This window comes from Rhodamnia argentea, chromosome 9 (genome assembly GCF_020921035.1).
Source record: "Rhodamnia argentea isolate NSW1041297 chromosome 9, ASM2092103v1, whole genome shotgun sequence".
Lineage (NCBI taxonomy): Eukaryota > Viridiplantae > Streptophyta > Magnoliopsida > Myrtales > Myrtaceae > Rhodamnia > Rhodamnia argentea.
Genome location: NC_063158.1, coordinates 23,177,842 through 23,193,322, shown reverse-complemented (window position 1 = coordinate 23,193,322; position 15,481 = coordinate 23,177,842). Strand labels below are relative to the sequence as shown.

The window sequence follows — 15,481 nt, the reverse complement described above, 5'->3', positions numbered from 1 at the left end:
GTCTAACCGCTCTGCGAACCCGCCGACCACGTGGATTTTACCATTCCACGTGACCCCTGCGCATTTGTATCGGAGCATGCTCATGCTAGGCAGAGAACTCCACTCGTCTAAAGTCGGATCATACACCTCTGCGGATGAAATTCCCCTAGCATTAGACGAAGTGGGCTGTCCCCCGGCGACATATATTTTGTCGTTGCATACCGTGCATGCGAAATCCGATTCGGGGGCCCTGAAGAGGCGCACAAGTAGACCATCGGTCGGTTCGAACATCGTAACGCAATACTGTAGATAGGACCTCAACCTCCACATCCACCAAGTCGGCCAATTCATCCGAAACATGAACCATTTCCTTGTAGCATAGTCGACCACCAACGATGTAGATCGAGTCTCGGAGCGAAACCATGGCGAAACCCTTCAAGACATAGCTCTCAGTTATCCCGGGAATCGAGCTAACATAACTACACGTGTGGTTATACGGGTGGTAGCACTCTATCCAGTTAGATATGTTGTTTGTGGTTAGTGTCGGTTGCCTTAGGCAAAAAGAAACGTACACCCGGTAGCCAAACCGATCGATCTCAGGGGACGGCTCCCGGGTTACGGGCTGTGGTGGGGAAGGGATTGAACCCATTGGAGTGCTGGGGGAGGTGACAAGTTTAAGCTACCTTCAACTGGCTTCTGTGGTTCTTATGACTGGCAAATGGAAATATCAAGTAACGATTTGGTTGAAACGTATAACGAGGAGGCCAACGGATGGCACGAGAAGAGTGTTGGTCTGGTCGATGTTGGCTAGGAATGTTGGCCAGAAAGATGAGGCAGCATCTGACCTTGTTGGTAACATCTAAGTGATTTTCCTTGTGCTGATTCATGTCTTGTTGATTGTGGAATGGAGTTTGTTGGGTTATTGTCAAACCCATTGTCCTTTAGCGGAATCATGGCTGACGGTACATGGTAGGATTAGGAGGATCCAAGGAGCTTATCAATGGTGGGTCGAGAGAAGAATCCTTATCCAAAACAATGTAAATCTTCTTGTCCATCTGCGACCCTTCCATGGGGTCATCGCCGGCTGCGCTGACAGCTGATAACAACATCGCATAGGATTTTCAATTTCAGAACCATAGCGCTTAACATATTGTATGCATCAAGAACAAAGAAATTGGATGATATGTTCTATGCAGGATCGTAAGGGCTCATAAACTCTTGTTTTCCAAGTACTGAAGATATTTGGAGCGAAATCAGCTAAATGTCTTAATGAATAATCTCTTAACAGAGTCATTACTTATAAACTAACCACACGTTTTGGCAGGTCATTTCAGTTGCTGCTCTCGTATATCATTGCTCAAAGCACGAGGTCAATCCTAGTTATGCATGAAAAATGTTTCCTATCGTTACAATTGCCTTTTCTTTAATCCAAGGGCATGAGCATAGAAGCCCGACTACTCGGCGGCCCATGGAATACATTGCAAGCCCCATGAACAAGAATGCAACCCGTATTTTTAAAGTTTACGAGACTCATTTCTGATGAACATCATCCATTAGTGAAAGGATTTAGTTTAAAATATCCTATTCTCTTCTATTTCTAATCAAGGTTTCTTTCAGAACACCGTATAAAATATGTGAGTGCCGACATAAAGGAAGCTCAATAAATTGAAGCACTAGTACAAGCTTAGTACAATGGATTGGATCCTAAAATAAGAGGTAAAATTGGCCAAACTTTAAAAAAAAAAAAATTGAAGAAGATGAATGCAATGTCTGTTACATTTTAACATGGTCAATGAGCATACATGCAACTCAGCCTTCCTTGTGGTTTGTCGCTCGATCCCATTAGTGTCCGGTAATCTACAAAAGTGGTCAAGGAGCCTCCCACCCGCTGAATGGGTTGGGGACTAATCTTTTTTGCCATCCCTCGAAAGCACAAGCAGGCCGCGTTCAAGGCCAAGTAATCAGAGCCAGATAATGCATGTCGTGCTCTCTTCTCAACTTTCCCTTTTTTCCTTAAAATTACAAGCTCTCTTCTATTTCATCTGGAACGTGCAACTTTTCTATTGCAGCCTGTCAACAAATTAAATAGATGAGAGAGGAGAAACTGAGCCATGCTTAGCAGGAAGAGGCAGTCGTGAGATCATCACAGCAGGAGAAGCAAACTAAATAAGTTAAACAAGTCACCTGCATATTCTCACATAACCGCTTTAAGCATATTTCTAAAAATCAAAAACTATAGGAGATTATATTCGATTCAGCAAGGAAGGAGAAAAGTCAAATCACCTTAATGGTTGCAACATCAGTTGCTGACGGTTTCAGATCCAGAGCAAGGCCAAAATGAAGCATTGCCTGAGAATGCATGTTTTGTGACTTGTAAATCTTGCCCATCAGAGCATATACACTGCTTTCTTGAGGAGCATATTCTTTCAGCTCCTCTAGGACTTCTAAAGCTTTGTCAAGCTTTTCCAGGCTCATGAGTATATTAGCCTTCTGATACACAGGAACAGGGTTCTTTCTATCAGCTAGAATAGCTTTCTCCATGATCATCAAAGCTTCCTCACTTCTCTGCCAGATGAAGAAGTGAAATTTCAGACAGACAACCAGAACACATATGGTTCCTGCTCAAAGTATTAAATGCTTCAATGCAACTAGTGATCCAACCTTCAAGGCATGCAAAGCTGTTCCAAGATATGACATTATAACCGAAGAACACGGATTTATCTTGAAAGCCATGCGGAAGTGATGCTCTGAGAACTCAAACTTCTCTTGCCGAAGATAAACCATTCCAAGCCCATACCATGCATTATAGTGTCTTGCATCGATCCTGAGGGCCGTCTGATAACTTTTGATTCCATGCTCAAAATCCTCCAAAGAAACGTATCTGTTCACAGAATACGCATTAAACTTAAGACGACATGATAAACAGCTGGAAACAATTGACCAGCAGTTTAGAAGATTTTGTCCTGCATATGTAGGCGGATAAAAACTATAAAGGGGCAAGAAAGGCGGAAAACATACTCATGACCACAGAGTGTGTGGGCATAGGAAAATTTTGAATCTAGTTGCACTGCCCGCTGGAAGTTCTTCAGAGCAGTTTCATGATCCTTCTGCAAGCTATAGCAATTACCCAGGGCACACCTACATTTTATTGAACAAAGGAATAAGCTTAGGGAACTAAAAGTCCTTGCAATTGACAGACCATTCCTAGCAGAGACCCAAAGGTCTATAAGGATAGCATTATTCCTTATAAGGCATAGTTTTAGATTATTCGAATACATTTATGCAACAGAATAAAAAGTCGCCAGTTACAGCGACCAGCAGATCTATATTAAGTACTCAGAGGAGATCTGTAACAGTGAGCATCTAAGGAAAGACACCGCCATGAGCATTATGAAACTTTTTTCATTCAACTCTTCAAGAAGTGGAAGGAAAAGCTGCAAAGTTACTTGGTTCAATCAGTACGAAGCAGTGTCAAAGAAGTCAATCTTCCCATACTATAGCTAGAAAAATATGCAGCATTTTATAACTAGGACCTTCATTGATCATAAGAATCTTCTGCTGAAAAAAGTGACAATCCTACTGATACCAATAATAATTGCTTTAAATGCTGGAGAATTGTTAACATCAAAATCAGTATCCAAGGCACAAAGCTACTCAGGGAATAGTTGCTTCTGAAATGACAATTAAGTTACATAATCTAGAGAAAATATACCAAGATTGAGGAGCTAGACGGTCTGTCGCAATCAGTTCTTGAGCTAGGTAACTTAACTTCATATCTTCCTTTAAATGCTGCAAAGAGAGGAAAAAAATATGATAAGAAAACTCTCAGGTGAAGAGATTAATTTACTGATAATTAGGTATCTTAGGAAAGGGAGAACCATGGATAGGAACCAAACTATGGTTACTTGAATTATTAGACAGGTTCAGAATTTTCATTCAATAGAAGAAAGTATCAGAAGGATGGAGCACTTACATAAAGAACGGTCGAGTAAATATCCATTCCTTCTAAACTGTAAGGTGTAGTCCTACGAGCGAGGTTGAAGGCTTGATCTGCTTCCATATAATCAACCAACTCAAAATACGCTTTGCCAACCTGCATTTCACCATGCTTATTCACATAATATATCTTTACTGCATGTAAACCAAAATTGCTAATAGAAACAAAAACATCATTGCGCAATGTTTCTGGTTCTTTTCATCAACTGGCAGCGAAGAACATTTCATCATCTTACTGATTCAAACCACCGAACCACCACAAAAAATTAAATGTCAACACATTCTCAAGATCTCACCATAATCTATAAACTATAAGATTGCAGTTAAAAGGAAAGCCGACGAAAAAGTCCTTTTGGTAGTTTCTGTATTCATCTAATTTGGAGAACCAAACATGCAGAAAAAGACGACAGATCTCATGATGGGGCATTTCCATAAACATTACCTGCGAAAGCACCCATCCTGTATTGTAATGCTTGTGTGGAAGTCTCGAGTAAACATCTAGTGCATCCTGCACAAAAGATCATTACATTCAGAAAACGGAACACTACATCAAAGATGAGAATACCATCTTTTGCTACTATAAAATGCAATTCAGAAGTACCTGACATCTGTACAAGCAAGAAAGCCTATAGGCTTCCCCAAATAATCTTAGAAGACCTAATACTTCTGCCGTACCCATTAACACCCTTGTATTAGTCAGTACAGACCCAGCAACAGGCATACTTGCTCCTTCTTGATCAAGAGATCTCTTGTCCCCTGAAGGACAAGAACAATTCCCCAATGTAGAACTGGAACGAGAATCATCAGAAACCTCATTCCGTACTCCTAAAGGATGCGATAAAAACAACTTCTAGTCAGGGAGGTCATAAGAACAAAATAAATGGTGACTACAATTGAAGTAAAAGCAGCAAGAGTGGAAGCTGTGTGAACAAAGGAAAAATTTACTGTGGATTTGGCAAAACAACCAAAAAAGAAAAAAGCTCCACCAATCTGAAAGAGGATCTAGCACAGGTTAAAAAATATTCCTGCAGCAATGTGGAAATTTGGGACACAGAATGAGCTCTTTCCAATGCCTGTCCCTTGCACACACGTAAACATCAAAAAGAGGAGACTTGAGAAAATAGCACCATACGAACACTTCCAATATGTTTAGTCATAGTTTTGGGACTAAATATCCTTTTATTGAGCAGAACACAAATAGCAGAAAAGTCGAAAGATCACAGGTGCTCACTTCTCTAAACATTTCTGAGCTGTTCATAAGAACATATTCAGTTAACAACCCGTGTGAGCAAACAATGCATTTTAAAATCTTAACCCGGCTAGAAACAGCAAGGACCTCCAAAGGTGTCAGCAATTGTGTCTTCGGGTCTTGTTTCCATTCTTCAATGGGCAATTATTCATTTTCTTCAAATTCCGCATGCACCGCCATTTGCTAAGGTATCCTACATCGCTTGTCTTAAAATGATCTTATGCACGTGGTTTCCTCCACCAAAACTTTTGGTCAGACATTTTAAGATGATGTCAAAGTCAAGTTCCACCCTAGATTTATTTCGCACATGAGGCTCCTGTTTGTCCACTCCATGTGCTTTCTCAATCTGTTTCACACCTGAGATGGGGTGTTAAAGTATCCCACATTGCTTGTCTTTAGGGTTTAAATTGGTGTTGTATTCATGTCATTTTGCTCCACCTTATAGCTTAAGCTGTTGGATCGGATATTCTTGCAAATCCCTCACTGTTTCAAGCATGACATTCAGTCTCACAACCCCCCATACATACATCTTGACATTTGACTATACCAGAACATCTATTAGCCGCCCTTAGTAAGTTCCAAACAATCCGCTTTAAACAATATCTCTATTAATATACCTAATATAAGAAATTGAAAGGGTATATCGTCATATACCCATTACAAAAATAATCTAGATTCCTATATAAGTACTTGTTTTGGTCTCATCAAATTTCAAGGCACACAGTCGAGTTCGCTTCATACTTCCAACATTATGAATTCAAAACCATCATATCAACGATCATATGGACATTACAAGATCAGAGTAACTAAAATTAATTGATAAAACTTGAAACAACCATGCTTTTACCGTCAAAGTGATAGACCATGCTCTCTTTTCTACAAATATGAAGCAAATCCATCAATGTTAAGAATGGAAACAAAATCATTAGTTGACCAGAACTAACCTTCATCAGAATTTTCATTGGCCCAGGACTGTCCTTTTCGTACAGTCACGGCACGGAGGGCCACAGCACTCAGTTTTGAACTTCCAAGATACTTAGAGGAGTTGCTAGTACCATTTCCACTAACTGATGTTGCATTTGTACTTGCATTTGCCCCTGCATCTCCAGCAAGTCTTGTACTTCTTCGAGGACCAGAATCAGAAAACAATCTTCCTGAAATCTGAAATAGAAAAACACAAATTACAGGAAATTCGCCTTGCAATGCTCACCCTAATATCAAGATAAAAGCGGACATATGCCGTATAAACTACATATATCCATCAAGTCACTATTCTATAGGTAATCACCGGAGCACATACTTTGAAGGAGCATGAGTCCATCCAAATAATTCAAAAGCAGAAAGCCCAGAGAAATGACTGATACAATCGAACATTAGAAAAAAAAATGTCCTCTAGATGACTAGTGGTCTCAAAAGCCACAGCATTCTTGCTAAACAAGTGAGATCTCACTTATTAGCCTACTTTACTTGTTCTGTTATTTTTACTTTGGGTGTGGGAAAATACTCAGCCTATTGTTCTGCCAAGGACTCTGGAACATCTATAATCCACCTCTCGTACCTGGATTCACCTGTGCAGCCCAAGAAATGAGCATCTAGTGAAAACGTATAAATCAAAGTCTCAACAGGAGGCACTCAGGCAAAAACACCTAAGAATTGTTTCACTAAGGTGAATATACCCGTTTCACAACTTAAGATGCATTTTCCATGTGGTCAGCCAATCTAAGCTGTGGCACAGCCATACAAGTACAAAGGATAGAAGCTTCTAACCTTTCGCAATTTTCCTTCATCTACGAACTTTCTTCGAGGTGCTTGAATTGTTGGGTTTACAGTTGACCGTTGGGCGCTATCAGCACCAAATGCACTCAAATTTGGTCCATTCGGCAGCAAATTTCTACATGGTAGAGGAGGTGCAGCACCTGACAACTGCAGAGATTTTAAAAGAGAAACATCCAAATGGTCTCTACAATACTAATGATCAGAAGTTAAGAGACAAAACTGGATGAGACAGAGCTTTATAAGCTCATGCTCATTCCAATAAAGAACTCAACATGAGAAAAGAAGTTGCTATTCCACTCTTATGAGGACGGTAGCAAAGTGAAACATGGTTGAAAATTTAGACCAACATATTATGACATCCTTTTAATAGTTTTTACCAGAACTGCTTGCCAAACACTATAGCATGTCGCAACTGTTTTCCCAATTCAAACATGACTCCAGCATGCAGAGAACGAACGAAGTATGTACACATGAATTTTACTGAGATGAATAACAAAATGAAGAATCAAGACTCACGCAAGGATGACACAAGTTAACCGGAGCATAGCTCCAGTACATCGAATGGAAACGGTAAAAATGTGATGCAATAGTGATAGACTTCTTTTGGACATGGAGTTCGAATAAACCATGATTTTTAAGCTAAATTGAGAACAATATAGATAATACAATATGCTTAAATCATAGTAAAAACAATAAGTTCTGAGCCTAGAAAAAAATAACATAGTTTAATAATTTCATTTTACAGAAATATATTGCCAAAATGACTATATTGTGTGAAAGTAAAAATATCACTTGCATAGGAACAATGGGAATGTTCATTTTCAAGTTCCAAATCTATGGTGCACCATAAGATGGAATGTGCATTTATTCAAAATCACAGATTGCCAGGGAATAAAGATTAGTTGACCTGGTGGACATCAATTAATAAACCAATCAAGTTTGGGGGAGGTCAGTTGGAAACTACAAATAAGACCAAACATTATTTCAAGTGAAATGAAGTTCTTAGCTTGTCACATGTTTTATAAGACATTCACTTATTTATAACTGCGGCTGGCAATTTATGCGACATCATCATATTTGCATCATCATTCATGTCATTTCATATTGTTACAGAAATAGTATGGATTTTGTTTTTTCACTAAAAATTCATGAAAATGTGTCTAGGCCTGCAGTTTCGAGTTAGACAAGTTAGTTCGGGTTTCTCCATAGATTTCTTTTATCCTATTTTATTACATATCCCTTAAGCGTTCATCAACTTCCTGTTGTGTGTCTATTGCCATCCTTGTATTTGTGTAGTGTTAGTGTATGACATGCCGTGTTTAGGTCACCTTCCCGAGTCATGTCAAATTGTCATCGCTGGCTATGGCAAGTACTGAAAATATGGAAGTATTAACTTAATTATACTACACATACTTTCACCTATTATGACCAAAGAAAACATTACCTTACCTGTGTAGCTATTGGGGAAGGAGTATTATATAGAGATAGATGAGCAGATCCACCATTAAGAGCCTGACTAGCAACTTGGGAAGATGCAGTACTTCCATGGTAGCTTCCGGCAAGATCTCTTGTATTATTGCCTACCATTTGTTTCAGTTGCTTAGTGCTAACATCATCAGTTGAGCACCTGGCAAAATTCAAGCTTTGATCCTCACAAGACATAAGTGCGTTTGGAGGGGCAACCCCATTGTGCAAGTACTGCTTATGAATACAAATAGCAGCTGCCTCATCAAAAACTGCAGCCGCTTCTTCAGCAGAACCTAAACAGAGTCATGAAAACATGATGAATAGGACACCTAGGTGGAGGAAATCCTATTAATGAGCACCCAATATCAAGGTTAAGATTCATGAAGCGAGTGGCTGTCCAATATAATTAATAACTAGCGTAAGAACAACTTGCTATCAATAGAAAGAGCCACTATCCAAGAATAGGCACATATTTCAAACTAATTAGACAGGTACATCAAGAAACTCAATCCCACTTATAGCCTCATGGCACAAAAAAAAAAAAAAAAGCACTTGCGACATGCATGCGCAATTTAAATTTAAAATCATGCACTTGACACAGAATTTACATGATGTATGCTTGTTGGTTGTCATCATAATCCATACAAATTCAAGAATACATATGGGAAAGTCGGAAGTTGCTTATAGTCAGAAAAAGGTTATTGCTACGTGCATGAAACATTTTTGGGTTTTATTTACTAAACAAGAGCGGTCATCTTAAATGTGAGAATTAAGAGCAGACCAGGTCAAATTTAAGTACAAATTGTCTATAACTACTTCCGAGTCCATCAACAAAGCACTTCCCATAAATAACATCGAACCAATCAAATTATTGAAATAAGCCAATTATTATCACCAAAACTCAGAGTCATATGAGATAACAAAGGTATCTTTAATACAAACCCAAGGCACAGAGCTCCTCGTATGCAGACCAAAGTAAAGGATCTATTGACAAAGCTTGCTTGAAGTGATGGATGGAACCTCTTTTTCTATCAGTATATCTGTGAACAGAAGCAAACCTAAATGGATAAGGGCGTCTCATATATACACACAAAACCATTAACTAGCATAGAACACCATATTGCATCACTACACGTCAATCAGTCAGAGATATGCCATGTGCGATTCTATAAAACTAACAACAAAAAATGTAATTCTGAACATTTACAAGTAATTGAACACAATTTATCTGGAAACCACAAGAACTACACTTTGTGCGGAAACGCTCTAGTAGAAACATGAAAGAAAGGCAAAGAGAACTTTCATGACTTAAAGTAAAGCCTAATACTGGTTGGATCATTAACTTCGTACGTTGAATTGCCAGTGTGCCATGAGTGAGAACATGTGTTCAGATTGTGAAAGAGTCGGTGCGTCATGGTTCCTATCATTGCACTGACAATATATCATAAAAACTAATTTAGCATTTGCTAATACTTATAGCTCTCAGTCATGCAACCTATATAAGCCACATCTAGACATATACAAGTTGGGATTAAAATACTGCAAGTACACCACAAAGAATTCCAACAGTGCAGCGTAAATGGTACACAGACGAGCTAAAGCTTCTGAATAAATTGTTAAAAGGATAAAGCTTTTCCTTCCACACTAGCTCATCCACCCTAGCACTTTACATTATTAATTTTGAAGAGTGGACAAGATGTGCACGCCTACTTCCCTTCTATTTTGCAGACAAGAGTACATCCTCTTACCTTTTCTTCCTTACAGAAACTCATATTACTATCTCACTTTCCTCCTAAAACCATGGTTACAAGTTACTGCCCTTGAAAATGCAATCTTTGAGCATAACTTTTTGTATATAGGTGGTTCACCTTCTGAAGCGGTTTTATATAAGGATAGTATCCCTTGGCACCTTATTGATGGAATTTAGTTTATCTCTCAGAAAATAACTTCAAAGAAAACTATATTTTCAACTTTTTTGGCTTCTTTCACATTTGTCCACACCTTGATATTACCTATCTCTCTTATGCTGACTACGAAATAAGAAACCATCTTAACGACTTTGGACAGTGACAATGCAATAAGAAAGGATGTTATCAGGATGACTCTGCAGAAAACACGAGAGCAACCTGTAGATAAGCCCGAGAAGGTAGTGACCGGCAGCACCATTTGGAACCTGCCAGGAGACAGGAACAGCAGCGCATCTATTAAACCAAGCATGTGCAATAAAATATCCAGGAAATAACATGAGCATAGCCTGATATAGACTGATGATGCTTTTTATAATGAAATAAGTCGTGACCAATAGTTTCATTTGCATTGCAGATCATGTACCTCTGCCCCGGGTTCATTAGCATTGCATAACGCTGCCTCAGCCTCCTTAAGTAAATCCATCCGAAAACACGATATTGCAAACAAGTAGCGTGACTGAGGCATTTGTGTCCCTTCACGTGAAGAGCAATTCAATCGATCAGGGAAACAAAGAACCCAGAAAATTTAAATAAGGATGCTGAGAGACAAGGGGGAAACACCCCAGGATCACGGGATATTCAGCAAAGATGCATAATCAGTGAAACAAGAAGACACGGGGGACAAGCCCTACCCTTTAGAATATGGTAAGCACAGTAAGCTTGATTATTGTGCAGATAACAGCCAGCCAATAGCTGCAGATTCACCTGAAAGCAACCAAACGACCGAGAAATCGACTTCGACATGATAAAATTGGGGAGCACAATCAAGTCAGAAGAAATCAGGGAACAATGCAACACCGTCGTGTCAGGACCAGGGTAGAAAAAGGAGGGAAAAACTCAAAATTCATCCTCTGAAGCTTCATAAAATGACATGAAGTTCTAGACCTCTACACAAGCTCCCAGAAAACAGTGTTCCGCAACTGCAAATTCACGTCAATAGCTACACCAAAAGCACGGTGAGTCCAGGAAGTGAAATCGGACGCTGAAATTCAAAAATGCAGCCGCCACAGATTGCAACCCCAACTCTACCCACCCGAAGAGCAAGACCGGAAAAGGAAAACAAAACCCACCCCCAGCGCACAATACACCATAGGAATCAGCGGGAAGAGAAGTCGATTCGACCCGAATTTTTGCAGCCTTTCCGCGACCAATCAGGCCGAAGAAGGAGGATCGTCGAAGATACCTCGGAAGGGAACCCGGCGCACAGGCGCTCGCACATGAAGATGGCGTTTCGGTACATGAAGTGCCGCAGGCTGTTCTGCACACACTCCACGAGTATCGCTTCCATGGCTGCTTCCGATTCACAGAGAGGGACGAGAGAGACGGTGCTTCGGGGGCTGCTCCTTGCTCCCGTGCGCTTGCAGGTTCAAAAAATTTGTGCGGCACGTGCCGTCCCCTGTTTTGAACCATTCCGGTCACGTGCGTGAGTTCGGATTGGCACGGGCCGGAACGGGTCGGGCCGAGCGAGCTTTTTGCCCGAATATTTTGGGCCTTGGACTTTCTGGCCCGGACAGACTTGGGCCGTTAATTAACACAGTATGAATACTAGATTCTCCAATCCAAGTGCCCCACTGGCCAGCATTTTTCCTCCCCATTTTGCACCTTGTACTCGGGCATGGTCGGTCTAGATTCTACCTGAAATCTGAAATCTACCGTATCGAAACTAGTTCCCTAATTTTTTTTTTAAGCTAAAACCTAGAATCTATCGTATCAATCAGCTTCAGAGTCTACTTAGAAACTACCTGATTTCTTTTCTTTTTCCTTTTGTTTCGTTTTCTTGTTGCTTTTTTTTGTTTCATTTTTAATCAAGTAAAATGGAAGTGATCGCAACAACAAAAAATTCTCCATTTGTCAATAGCAACAATAATTAAAAGATATGACCTTAGTAAGCCCTTAAACTACTACATCTAAAGCTCAATTGGACCTCGAGTTCCTTTAGATATAAAACACTAAGAGGGTATTCTCCGCTATTAGAGAAGAAACGATATGATGGTCAGTAGGAGGATGGCGGTGGGCCGGTGGCGACCATAAACACCATGTCAATTTCGGTTAGCTACTTTTGCGGAGGCCTGTGTCACGTCAAATAAAATAAATAATAAAAAATTCAACACGTGACATAAAATATGAATTATAAAACAACGTCCTCAATTGTCCATGAAAAATTAATCCAAATTCTAATCACCTGAAACAAAAAAAAATAAGCATAGATAATCGATTAATAATAGTTTCAAATTAAAATTACTATTAAAAAACCTCACCATATATATTCATTACACTCCAACTCGTAAGTTCTATTTACCGATGTGATCAAATCATTAAGAAAATCCATATAAAAAAAGAAAAAGAGATTAAATAGAACATTCACTCATATTATATATATTACAATATAAAAAGATATATACATCACTTGCAATATATAATCTCCAGTTCATTATTTCTCGGTCCGGTTCTCTACTTCCCAATTCGGTTCTTACCAAAGAATTAAGAACCGAACCGCATAGTACCAGTTTTAGTTTTTTCTTTTCCCGATAACCCCGGCAACTTGGAACCGGTTCGGTCCACTTCCTAATTCTACCCTAAATCTGTACTCACCCCTTCTTGTACTGTACACAATTTTCTTAAAACGCTGCAAATCTCATCGGACCATCGGAAACCTCATCGTCGGGGACACAATGCTTCTCTCCCGCAACTCATTCCAATGCAAATCGAAATCATTTGTGAAATGAACGAGTTATACCCACCATCTTGCACGAGAACATCCTCTTACAAAAACGAAAAAAAAAAAAAAAAACCCTTCCTCACATAAATCGAATCTCAAAGAAATCAATTTGCAAGAACAGAGAGAATCCAACAACACCATTAAGCCGTCATGGCCTCGCAAATTTACCTCGCAACTTTGTCATGGTCAAAAGCGATGTACGGACGGAGCTTATTCACTCCGCCAATGCCCTTCAATTTTACCTCGAAAGGGGAGCACGTGAAGGGAACCGAGCGTCGCTGGCCGTGAGGCTTTTGAACGATTCGATGAGATCGGAGACAACTCAAGACGGATTTGTGCACTTAAAAATAGGGATGTGCATCAGTCCCGATCAAACTCGAGAACTGGACCGAATCGATTGATTCTAGATGATTCTCGAGGAGCCCGATCCGGTGCCCGGTTCCACATGAGGAACCATACCGACCGAACTGTCCGGACCAAATTGACTAATCGGCCAAGACTCCTTAGTATTTTTATTATTATTTTGAAGCAAATCCTAATTCGTAAATTATTAATTTTTCTTAATGTTGGAAAACTCCCTCTTACAGTGAATAGACAAGGAGAAAAGAAGAAGAAGATATCACTTACTTAGGGACCTGTCCAGAACTGGACCAGGAATCGACCGTGCCTGTTTCAATTCTAGGTTTCCCAATGGAAATCAACCCACGGTGAAATCGATTAACCTATTAAAAAGGCTCATTTGGGGAAATAATTGTCGGTTTATTTTTTATTTTATTTTTTATTTTTGGTGGGGAGGGCGGCAATTAATAGTCTAACTACCACTACAGTGGATGTTTTGGAATTTTCCACCGACTATTCACGCATCGATTTCCGCGTTGGCTCGAAAATTTTGACCCGTCAACCCCTATTTTTATTTGTGATTAAAAAAAAAAGAAAAAAAAAGAAGAAGCACAAGCAAAAAGTAAAAAGATAGAAACAGAAAAAAAGGACAGATGTCGGCACGCGAAAGAGGCGCGCGTGGGTGGGGAAACTTCGCGTAGCGGACAAAACATGGCAGCCCACCATGGGTCGCCGCTATTTAATTCCTTCCTTTCTCTTTTTTTTTTTTTTGGGGTGGGGCCCACCGCCCGGCAACCTTAATCCCCAATTGGTCGGCCATTGATTATCCGGGGCATCATCGTACGCTCCGGGATTTGCTCCCAATTAGTGCCAGCCCCGAATAATTGTCGCACAAATCGGGGGTAATTGGGCAAAAGGGGGAAAATCATACATGCAGCGTTAATTTTTCCCAAGGCTCTTTGCGAATTTAGGTTTGTTTCTTTGATTTGACCGGCCCATGAGATCCCAATCCCAAGTTCCTGGGTTTTTTTTCTTTGTTGGGGACAAGGGCTTGTGATGCGACTTCAATGGGAAATGTTCGATTTTTCGAATTACATGCGCCTCAAAAATCGCGTCAGCTTCGAAGATACCGGAAAACCTTCATCAGTCAGATCGGCGAAAACCGATGTCAATGGTCCCTCGTGAAATCGAAGTTTGCATTGAAGAAACACTTTTCCTTCGAAAGAAAATTCAAGAAAAATAAGGGGATCCAAGTAAAGAAAAAGTAGTAAGAAAAATAAGTTAAACTCTTAGATCGATAAGGATTTGATGTTGCATGGGAGGTCTGTGAGACCACAATAAAAAAGGAGAGCTTAGAAATGTGAATTAATTTAGGAAAGAAATTCTATCCATTTATTTTCTCGTTATGCTACAAATTTCGCTTTACGATATGGACATTTCATTAGATTTTTTAGGTCAATGTCATATGTGGAAATTTCTCATAGTGGTCTTTCCTTGTATCTTTTCGGAACCGTGCTAAGGTTTGTTGTGGGTCCGACTTGGCTAATCACTAAAATCAACTCAATCGATACATAAAAGATTTCACTCTCAGACTCATAAAATATGAAGATGCAATTCGATAAAGTACACGAAAAGTATACCTTTTTTTTTTTTTGGGTCAGAGCCGCAAAGTACACTTAATAAAGGGAAATACTCCCTTTTTTCCAATTACATATCGCTCGTTCACACGGGAACAATCGGCGCCTTGAAAATCACGATGCCTTCGAAGATGCTCAAAATCCTTTGTCGGATTGGCGAAAACCGACTTTGATAATCCCTCGTGAAATCGAATTTCGCATTAAAAGATGCTTTTCCCTCCAAAAGAAAATTCAAGGAAAATAAGGGGTTCCGAGTAAAGAAAAACTAGTAAGAAAATAAGTTAAACTCCGAGATCCGTAAGGATTCGATGTCTCGTGCCCGAGGCCTTTGTGACTATACGAAACAGTTGAA

General features: G+C 39.8%; 2 protein-coding genes across 3 annotated transcripts in view; one reads left to right on the top strand and one right to left on the bottom strand.

The window, feature by feature from the left end:
* The window catches only part of LOC115739662 (equilibrative nucleotide transporter 3-like), a 469,706-nt gene that overhangs the window by 366,351 nt on the left and 87,874 nt on the right, over positions 1-15,481 (top strand). The gene's annotated exons all lie outside the window — the stretch shown is intronic.
* On the bottom strand, positions 1,537-11,804 carry LOC115739652 (cell division cycle protein 27 homolog B-like). 2 transcript variants are annotated; one of them, XM_030672864.2, is made up of 16 exons: positions 11,618-11,804; positions 11,067-11,139; positions 10,799-10,908; positions 10,594-10,640; positions 9,410-9,507; positions 8,450-8,760; positions 6,992-7,147; positions 6,169-6,385; positions 4,577-4,800; positions 4,418-4,483; positions 3,953-4,072; positions 3,692-3,768; positions 2,998-3,117; positions 2,641-2,860; positions 2,263-2,544; positions 1,537-2,049 (listed from the first exon to the last, which is right to left on the bottom strand). In XM_030672864.2, the coding sequence occupies exons 1-16, from the start codon at positions 11,720-11,722 to the stop codon at positions 1,999-2,001; spliced, it is 2,277 nt and encodes a 758-aa protein (XP_030528724.1). In that variant the 5' UTR covers positions 11,723-11,804; the 3' UTR covers positions 1,537-1,998. The 2 variants fall into 2 exon arrangements, with proteins under 2 accessions (XP_030528724.1, XP_030528725.1); XM_030672865.2 differs by having other exon boundaries at positions 4,577-4,731.